The sequence below is a fragment of the Bombus huntii genome, unplaced genomic scaffold, assembly GCF_024542735.1.
Source record: "Bombus huntii isolate Logan2020A unplaced genomic scaffold, iyBomHunt1.1 ctg00000321.1, whole genome shotgun sequence".
Lineage (NCBI taxonomy): Eukaryota > Metazoa > Arthropoda > Insecta > Hymenoptera > Apidae > Bombus > Bombus huntii.
In genome coordinates this window covers 13,204-23,454 of record NW_026099514.1, presented here as the reverse complement: position 1 = coordinate 23,454, position 10,251 = coordinate 13,204, and the positions used below count along the sequence as shown (strand labels likewise).

Genomic DNA, 10,251 nt, shown 5'->3' with positions numbered 1-10,251 from the left:
CCGTTGGCCCTACTAGCTCCGGTCGCAATTAAATGGAGTTTAATGTATTTATCTTGCCAAAAGTCTCGAAATTCTTTGCCCGTAAAACATCTTCCCTGATCCGCTATTATCCGGCAGGGAGTGCCGAACAAAAATATAGCGGACTTAAGCGCTTTAATGGTGTTAACGGAGTCTATCTTACGGGTATAGTGCAAGTATACGAACTTAGTAAAGGCGTCGACCAACACAATGACGTATTCCTTCGAATCGTTTTTACCGCTTAATTTGCCCGTTATGTCCATATGAACCGTATGCCAATGTATACTGGTCTTATGTATGGGGTGTAATTCGGCTTGTACTCTACCCGAACTTGCCTTTGAAACTCGACAAGCATGACAGTTCTCTACGAATTTGCGAACATACTTCGCCATTCCTTCGAACCAGTAATACTCGTACAGTTTCGCAAGCGTTTTATCCCAACCTAAGTGCATAATGGACTGGTGCACATGGTTAATAACAGACCACCTAAACCCTCTCGAAACGATGGGCAGGCAGAGAGTTCTACCTTTTCTCTGTATTTTACGATGAAGGGTGCCGGACCGTAACTCATACGTATTCGCGACGTCTTCCGCGAGCTCTTCGTTTTGTAATTTATCGACGATCTCAGAAATTTGTGGGTCGCGACGTTGTTCCGCTAGTAGCCAATCGTCGAAGATTTCGGTTAGGTTAATTTCTTTCTCTACAATTTTGCTGAACGTACTGCGATCCAAGTCTACGGGATTTCGCGAAAAGAAATCTACGTGGGCCATTCGTTTACCTTCCCGGTACATAATGTCAAAGGTAAAAGTTTGCAGGTAAGCCCACCATCTGTAAACCCTGTCGTTCAAGTGTACCTTATTACTGGACGCTTTCAGGGAGTTGCAATCGGTGACAACGAGAAATTCTCGTCCGTGTAAGTAATGACGGAAGTGCTTGACGACGTTTACAACTGCTAACGTTTCCAATTCGTAGGAATGATACCTAGACTCCGCAGGGCTAGTTCTTTTGCTGTAATATTCCACTACTCGATTTTTACCTTCGACCCTGTGCATTAAAATGGCTCCATATCCTTCCGAGCTAGCGTCCGTATGTAGTTCTATGGGGTAATTGGGGTCAAATATCATTAGCACCGGCGCGTCAGTCAGGACGGAAATTACCTTTTGTCTTATCTGTTCGTGCCTATCCGTCCAAGGTATATTCTTGTTATTCGAGGTAAGTGCATACAGGGGTTTCATTACTTGTGAAAGTTTGGGAATGAAGTTTCGGAAATAAGAGGCCAAACCTATGAATTGCCTAAGTTGTGTGACGGTCGACGGTGCAGGTAAAGAACTCAAGGCTTGTATTTTACCCGGGTTTGGACGGACTTCTCCGTTACGAATTACATATCCCAAGTAGAGTACCGATGTCTTTAAAGAGCAGCATTTTGAAAAGTTAAAGGAGAATCCGGCTTTCACGAGGGTATCTAATACGGTGCTCAACCTTTCTAGGGCTTGATCTACTGAGTCGACAATAATTAGGACGTCGTCCAAGTAAACAACAACGAACGAATACGCGAGGTCGCCTAAGGCGTTGAGAATGGCCCTCTGGAAAACGGATGGTGCATTTTTCAATCCGAACGGCATAGTCACGTACTCGTATTGCCCGTCGGGTGTAACGAACGCCGTATATTCCGTCGAATTAGGATGAATGGGAATCCGCTGGCCATGTCCAGGCTAATGAAGTATCTCGCCTTCTGCAATCTCGCGATTTGATCCGCGATGAGGGGTAGGGAATACCGGTTCGCGACCGTATTTTTATTTAATGCCCGAAAATCTACGCACAGTCTGTCTGAGCCGTCTTTCTTCTTTACAAGTAAGATAGGGCTCGCGAACGGTGAGTTGCTCGGCCTCACGATTTTTGCTCTAATTAACTCGTCTATTCTCTCACGCACTATCCTACGCTCTTCTTCGCTAAGTCGGTAAGGACTTCTTTGCACGGTGACATTAGGATCGATTAACCGTATTTCTAACTGGCCCGTGCTTACGCGAGTACGTGGGAAGCCCGTAATGAATGAATTTTTGAATTTCTCGAGAACAGAAATTAACCGACTTTTATCGTTACCAACCACGTCAGTGTCAACCGCATTGATATTGATCTCGTTTTTGGAGGTTTTACTACAGGCATTAATAGTCTTCGTTTTACAAATATCGACACTATTTCGTGTAATAGTTACATCAAAACCCTGGCTTAAGATCTCGCGGTCAATCATGATATCATAATGCAAGTGACTATCGGCCAGAACGTGAAAGATTATCTCCAATGTAAAACAGTTAATGCGTACCGTAGATAAGATCTGGGATGTACTCTTAACGCAGGTGTTTCCTATTCCTCGCATAACTACTATATCTGTCGTTCTCCTACCGGAGAATTTCGGAGCGACAGATTCTCTAATTAATGAGCACTCGGCTCCGGAATCGAAGTAAAATGGGAACGACTCACCCAGATGACTTAAACTACCGGCTGGGGACTCCACCACGCAGGAGTTGACTTTACGCTCATCCTTGGGGCTTGGTCTACCGTCCCGTCGTGCCGGGCAGTTAGGTGTGATATGGCCTTCCGCATGCCACCTGTAGCAAACCGCCTTGGACGGTGCGGCCGGTCGGCTTCCTTCCTGGCGTCGTGCATCCCTCTGCTGTTCGTTCTGCATCCTCTTGCGGCAGTCCTTTATTCTGTGTCCGAGAGTACCACAGTAATGACACCTCGTCTGGTGGCCCGATAACTTGCGTCGCTTAGCTTCGGGTTCCGCCGGTGCATCTCTCGGCGAAAATGTCGACTCTTCTTCGTAACAAAAGGGTCGCATTTCGCTCAGAAATTGGTCCTCCGTTCTGATATCGCTCGTGAGGGCCAATCGTTTAAGACGTTGGTCGTGTGGAATTAATATGTAGAGAATGACAGCGTTAAGTATTTCGTCTAGCGTAGAATGTTGCCACCGCGTCTGCAGGAGGGAACGGACACGGCCGGCAAACGCCCCCGTGGATTCGCCCACTCCCCGCGGTTCCCTGGATACCTTGATTAACGATGAGGACGTCGTCTCTCGGCCACCGAAATGTATAAGGAATCGTTCCTTAACGGTAGACCAAGTAACCTCTCCGTCTCCCGTCATTCGTGCCAGCCAATGTGCTGCAGAACCCTGTAGAGAGTCACTTAAGGCAGAGTATAGCGCGTCATCTCGTAGGAGGTTGTTCTTCATGGCCCTACTAACAGCCGCGCACCACGCGGCTGGGTCGGCGCCTGCGACTTCTGGGTTAAAATGTGGTAATTTGGTGGCTCCCGTATTTGGCCTTTGCATTAGCGTATGAATTAGGTTGTTCATGACAGCGACCTGCCCTTCCAGCGCTCGAAGCCGTTCTGATCCCACTTCTGATGTCGGATTGGCACTGGGAGTGGGGTTGTGAGCGTCAAAGGAATCTTCTCGAGGATTAGCCATTGATACGGTACACACAGGTGTAGTTTATTGCAATGATAGAATTAGTACAGTCTCGACAATTGATCACGGCGGTTCGGCACTCGCGACACGAGTGACGATGCTCTCGGGCTCAATAACGAATCCGCGGCCAACGGGATGACAACAGAACGTACTCACAAAGTCTAAGTCTGGTTAAAACGTGAAATAACCACTGATCGCGAAGACGTTACTCTTTTATCGATGAGATCGCGAGCGAGAATGCCTTTCCCGTCCCGATGGTGCCACAGAGGAAAACTATAATGGGGTGTGTCTAAGGATACGAGATCATCGGATTCGTCGAGAAAAGCCTTCGTTCAGAAAGTAAGGGAAATTGGCGTTGCTGCTAATTGGTCAATCTCCATATCGGTGGTTAGAAAAAGATGCTAGCCGCCCTCGAGGGAAAGTTGCTAGCCGCCCTCGAGGGAAAGTTGCTAGTGGGAGACGCCGCTCGTTGAAAAATATGTCTCCCCTATCTTCCCGTAGTTGGGACAGAGACTGTTTGTCTGTTTGAAGGACTTTAGTTAACTAAACCTTAAGATTTATAACGGGCCCTCGGGCTAGCCGAACATGTACTGCGGAGACGCGTCGACATCTGGCAATCATCTTACTCGAAGAATAGGATCTGCGTGTGGCAAGCTACGGGACAGAAACCGTTGGAATGTTTACTGCCACGTGCCGCTACAAATCTTTCTTTTAAGGAGAGCTATAGTATAATTGTCGCCTTGAGCCCAAGCTCATTGTCACAAGTCTCAAACAAATACAATTGGTTAGAATGACGGCAAATCGTTTAGTTACAACTGTAGATTTTAATTACAATGTTTTTATGGATTTTCCCGAGGTTTCAGAGGGAAGGCACCGGTGTCCTCTTATGTCCGACATATATAAATTATATTTAGGAAGTTTGGGATAGTTTAAAGATGAAATAAATTGCTTTTTAAGTTTAATCTCTTACTTTCGACGAAATCAAGTTTCTCTGGAATTTGATGGAGTTTAAGATTTGATATCGGTGTCGTAGGAGTTATGTGACACTTTAAGGTGGAATAAATCTAGCGAGGAGTTTAAGGTGCGGCAAAGGAGCGTGGAATGTTGCAATAGAAATTTATTGCAGTGTTAGTGCATTGGTAGATTGATCAAATTTACGTGTAGCGTGGGTAACCAATGGTAAATATTTTGCAATGTGTATAATTTCTCAGTAATCTGAAGCTTATAAAATCTATTGACAACTAATGGAAATTGTTGATTTAACAGATCAATTTTAAATTCCTCGTTAATCTAAATTTTTTTAATCCTATTTACAGCTAAACCTTACGACGAAAAATTAACGAAGTGGAATAAAAATGGCATTGTGATTCTTCTCGTCGTGTATTGGTGTCACATCAAATTTAAGAGACAGTTTTACTTGCGGATGCTGCATGTTACGTTGGTGAAGTCGACGAAAGCGTAAAATAGGAACTCGTCCGAAATACACTAACGCGGAAGGTTAAATTTAACGCAAAAGGCTGAGAAATTAGTTTAGAACTCGAAGTTTCATTGGTACGACGCTCTTGAAACGCATTCAAAGAGGTCGGCGACCTCGAAAGGGGATGAACGCAACTGTTTCGTGGGAATTTCTTATTGTGGCTTATTTGGATGAAGCTGCTTTAAAATCAGCGCTGGATTCGTCTGTATTTTGCCCGGAAATCATAAAATGTTTAGGCCAGGCGACTCCATGTACAGAAAATGTTATGTCCACTTTTTACGTCCGTAGAATTCAACTCTTTACTACTATGCACTTCTTCTCCAAAAAAATATCGCGTTTCAATATTAAAAAAGTTTCAATAATATACTATCCATTAGAAGAATGATAACCTGATAACCTTACAAATTATTAGTATTAACAAATTCTTATTGTCGTATAGAAATGCCAACTATTGCTTTGGTAAAACAAACAAAGGAATTTTACAGGTAAATTTTACAAATTACAAGTCATCTTATAACGCAAAATACGACGTGTAAAATTGTCTCAATTTATTAATAGTATTAATAAATTATTATGATAAAAGATGCAGGAATCTTAGCCTCATGAGAAATTAGAGATGAAAATGAGTGGGAAAAGATTAATCGAGGACACAATAGTATTATTCCAGGAAGTGCTAGTTCTTCCTAGATTCCGGTTACAATGTTCTTAACGCGTGGAAATTAGTCTTGACCAGGAAACATCTATAACGGCATGTATTTTCTGCCGTGATTGTAAATCTGTTTGGAACATGCGGTTTGTCCGTTAATCTAGGCGCTGTTGTTCAATTGAGTCAATATTATTTGTTGGTAGATTAGTGTGTGCAAGAGCGCTCTATCCATTATTGACCAATTCGAGCACGTATTGGTAAATTTCACACCGGCAATTACGGTGAAATCGTTCGTGGTCGCTGGAAATTGGCAGTATCGTTTGCGGTCGTGAGCTGATTGACACTGCGTGAGCGGGGAATTATGTGAAGCAGCTTTGCTTTGTCGTTTCATGCATTTAATAGGTTTACGGCGGTGGACAGAGTTTGTAAAAAATGAAGACAAGGTAGAAAAAGATTATTTTTCATTTTTTACCATTAGATTATTTTCAAAGTGATCTTTTCAGTGAAATATGATTGACAAAAAATAAGATATATAATTGAATCATTATAGAAAATAGAATAATATTGATAATAAAGAAATAAAAATCAATTATAGAATAACATATAATAATAATAATAACAATAATGTGGATAGACTTTATGTTTACTTTTATATGTATAATGATACTGTTTGATCCTTGAATTAAAGTTAAGATTAACGTTGCGATTATGATTATCCCTTGTCTGACTAAATATATTTGAAGTATCAATTACAGTAGAATTTTTGAAAGATTCTTGGCTGTTAAACAAAAAACTGGTTCCTTTATATTTCGCTCAATTATCATAGAATCGTGAAACTGACTTTCACTTCAAGTTTTGTCTGTTTCAGGAGTAACAAGTACCTGCAAAAATCATCCATCAGCCGGATATGTGCTGTCGGAGGGTTTTTCATTAGCATTCCCGTCTTTCTAACTGGTAAGAACCAATTCCTTCAATTCTGTCAACTTTAACCTTTTGAAAGATACTAGTACATAAGTTATACTTTTAATTTTTCTTGAATTCAGGCATGAATCTAAAAGATACTGTGAACTATCTCTGAGTGTATGAAATCAGTTTAGAAATCCAATGGAAATAAAGTTAATTTTAACGCCGAATAGTCATTATTTTTCTTAGAAAAATAAAAATGATCGTCTTTTAGGGAAGTTTTAACAGATTAATTTATAAAGAGCTGAAACAGAATATTCATGTCATGCATGAATACGGCTGGTGGATGGATCGAGATCTAATCTAAAGTTTACGTTGTGTCATGCTAGTTTACACAGCTATCATTCGCTCGATCGATCGTTAAGCTGTTGAACTCGATTCAAGACGGACATTTTGGCTCTGTTCAGAAGAAAACTGTGTTTTAATAAATTTGACGGAATAGAAATTATGATAGACTACAATGTTTTTTTAATTATATCATAAAATTTATTTATTTTTTTTTAATGCCATGTTAGAAACTTCAAATACTGTCCAAAACTTCGAACGTAATCGTTTTAGAAATTTGTAAATTACTTAACGACCAAAAATATTGAATTCTCTATTGTCTGAAGATAGATTCTCTATAATTTAAGTAATTTATTCGTCGAGAATTGATATATAAAGACTTAAATAATAAATTAATTGAAAAATAATTTGCGACTAGTATTGAAAATTTCAATGAAAAGCATATGTATATAGTTTACGCTTCGAGAATTATATGTATTGAGAATATGTATTTGCGCTGATTCTTTGTCCCGCTTGTTATGGCATACGTGTTATAATGATCCTCTAACAATGCTTTCAGGTATGATATTGTATACATTCATCCAGTTTTATTCGACGCCGGTGTCACGTAAAATGGATACTTGGGTTGCGAGAGAAAAGAAAGCTGAGTCGTAGCCCAACTATTAATTCTCTTTTATCGAACTTTATTATGACTTTGGCACTTACAGTAGAATAACGTTGAACAGAGAAAGGGGTGTTGTACAAGAACAGCAACTAGAACGAGAACTCCCCGGGCTGGGTGAAGTCTCGGCTTATATACACCCTGGCTTGGGGATGTTGGGGGGTTTGGTGTGGATTCCAAGGAGTCCGAAAGTCGGGGTTGGGGCCTTATCTCTGATGGGGACTAAGATGCGTCGCGGCGTTGGCGTCCGACAGTCGGGAGTCGATGTCTTTTCTCTGAGAGGTAATTGGTGTCACACCGGCAATCGTTACGTCCGTTTTCATAGGCCTTGGCATCGTGTTTTGTGGATGCGCAATGGTCCATAACGTCTTCGTGTGGCAGAGGGTAAGAACATATCGCTATTAAAAAAGAAAACGAACACGTTAAAACACGTCTAAATCATCTTTTATGTGTATTTTACTCGGAAATCATTTTATCGTGAAATTTTGTTTTCAGAGTTACCATAATTTATCTGGTAGAGTTCATAAAAATTTTTCTGAAATCAATTGCAAGCTTTTAGGAAACCAGGATTTTTCACATTTTTAAGAAGCGTTATAATTATATTGCTGATCTTTATTTTATTCGTGCGAAATTGAAAAGTACGCAAATGGCGCAAAATGCATAAAATGCGCTAAAATATACGTATATAAGAAAACAAATCTCGATTAAAATTTTATTTCCTTGATTATGTTCGTAAAACTACAAACTTGTATAAAAATACGCATTCTAGTTATAAGTGTTAAAACATTCGATCTAGTCCTTATCACATTCATGAAAACCTCCATTTAACCATTCGTTGTATCAACGAACATTCATATGCAAAACTTACCACCTACCACATCCTCCGCGTATTAATATAATCCCCTTTTATAAATTATACACTTTAGAGTGGACTGGTTGGGTCAGAGTGATATAAGCTTACAAGTTCTCGAGGAGTTCTACCGAAGTTACATTTACGTTTGCATAATTTCACCGAAAAAGATACTCTGTAGAATGACAGGTTCGTTTGTTTATGTGATCCGCGATCGCAACTATTTCAAGGGGATTTTATAAATAACCATACACACGATATTCAGTGTATTTTCGTATTCTCGTTTATTTTTGGGAGATTTGTAAAACTGTTGAACAAAATAATTGAGTAACGATTATATTTGCTGAGAAAAAGTCTTTTTCTCTGTACCCCTCCTTCTACTTCAAGCATGTAGTATTGACAATAAGATTGACAATGGCTGAAAGTAATCCAAAAGAGTTTTCACCATGGTTATCGGTAACGAAAAAGATTTGAATCATCTTTAATACTTATTCGTAACTAGAATCATTTCAACTAAAATGTAAATTCTTATATTATAACTTTTTTAATTTGTTATGGCCCCTGACTACAACCTAACCTATCATTCTTATTTCGTAGGAGAAGACGAATGCCGTGAAGGCGTTAGCGCGCGAACAGTGCGAAGCGGCGGTACAGCTGCAGCGTCAGCAGCAGCTGCAACAGCACCAGAACCAGCACCAGCTACAACAGCAACAACAACTACGTGGCCCGTTAACCATCCACCATGCTGGCTGCCCAACGAAAGTCGGGCCCGTGACGAACCAACTAAATACCAGCCACGCAACGCACGGCCGAGCTGCACAGTACCAACACTATCATCACCATCATCATCATCGACACGTGTCAATGTCTCCACCGCTCTTGTTGCTCTCATCGCCAGCTCCGATCGCGGCGACGCACAATCATCTGAACGTGAGCGGACACAGAAACGTGGTTACGCCACCGGATACACCAGCAGATAGATCGCCACCGAGTCCTGGAAATAAGCTAAATAGATCGCAGCATTTGCCACGGGAAGCAACCGGCAGCGTCAGTCCTGGTCTTCCGGCTGCCACATTGGATCTAAGTAGCGCAGCAACCACCAATAGTCCGCATGAATTGTCCACGTTAGTTTAGAAATTTGGTCCGAACATTATATCTTCACATAGGATTGGAGATTAATAGTTGATAGTTAATTTACACATCGATCTTTTTATTTGTAAATTGGGTCGTGGTTTAGAGTTGGTTTGTAAAAATTCGGTCCTAATTGTTAAATGATGAATATTGATTAAGAATAATAGGCATTGATGTACCAATCTTTACTTGAGCACACGCATTGGAGATTTCACTTTTATTCAGTGAAACAGCAACTTCATTACTCGCTTATTCAATACGGCAATTGCATATATTTCATGGACATTTTAACAATGTTTTGAATAATTTCTAACGGTACAATTGTGATGAAGTGAAAAAAATCGTGATAAGAAACAGAGAGAAAAGTTGCTCGTTAATGAATATTGACCAGAAATAAAGTAATTTCTAAAGAATATCCCGAAGACGTCGTAGATATTACGAAAGGAATGATTAATTTATACCCGCGTGTATCTTGCCATTACCATACTATTATTATTATTATTAATATTGTTAGTAGTACTCGATTACATTATTATTAATATTAATATTATTGCCTTATTATTATTAATGTTATGGAACCTCTAGTCCTAGGTTACTTTCGCTGCCACGAAAGGATAAGATTTTCGAATTTTTTACTATTACGTGTAATTCAAGTTTTCCTGTTGCGCATGCGCAGTAGAAAGAAAGTTAGCGGAACTCAAATCTCGAACTATAGAGAGTTGAAAAGTAGTAAAAGTAAAAAAGCACGAATAAC

General features: G+C 40.3%; 2 protein-coding genes and 1 long non-coding RNA gene across 3 annotated transcripts; 2 read left to right on the top strand and 1 right to left on the bottom strand.

The window, feature by feature from the left end:
* Positions 1 to 1,642: 1,642 nt before the first annotated feature.
* On the bottom strand, positions 1,643 to 3,484 carry LOC126877996 (uncharacterized). Its single transcript, XM_050640386.1, has one exon. It carries the CDS (start codon positions 3,482 to 3,484, stop codon positions 1,643 to 1,645), a length of 1,842 nt encoding a protein of 613 aa, XP_050496343.1.
* A 1,873-nt stretch (positions 3,485 to 5,357) lies between these two features.
* Positions 5,358 to 7,442, top strand: LOC126877999 (uncharacterized). Its single transcript, XR_007695511.1, has 3 exons — positions 5,358 to 6,050; positions 6,476 to 6,561; positions 7,415 to 7,442. It is a non-coding gene; the product is annotated as an uncharacterized LOC126877999 (long non-coding RNA).
* An 811-nt stretch (positions 7,443 to 8,253) lies between these two features.
* On the top strand, positions 8,254 to 9,500 carry LOC126877995 (protein odd-skipped-like). The gene is made up of 2 exons (XM_050640384.1): positions 8,254 to 8,822; positions 8,964 to 9,500. The coding sequence occupies exons 1-2, from the start codon at positions 8,781 to 8,783 to the stop codon at positions 9,498 to 9,500; spliced, it is 579 nt and encodes a 192-aa protein (XP_050496341.1). The 5' UTR covers positions 8,254 to 8,780.
* Positions 9,501 to 10,251: the final 751 nt, after the last annotated feature.

Bases quoted from the DNA above. Each gene is read 5' to 3' on its own strand.
- LOC126877996 (XM_050640386.1), bottom strand. From the start codon at position 3,484: ATGGCTAATCCTCGAGAAGATTCCTTTGACGCTCACAACCCCACTCCC.
- LOC126877995 (XM_050640384.1), top strand. From the start codon at position 8,781: ATGGCTGAAAGTAATCCAAAAGAGTTTTCACCATGGTTATCG. The intron at 8,823-8,963 runs GTAACGAAAAAG...CTTATTTCGTAG, and splicing joins AGTTTTCACCATGGTTATCG to GAGAAGACGAATGCCGTGAA.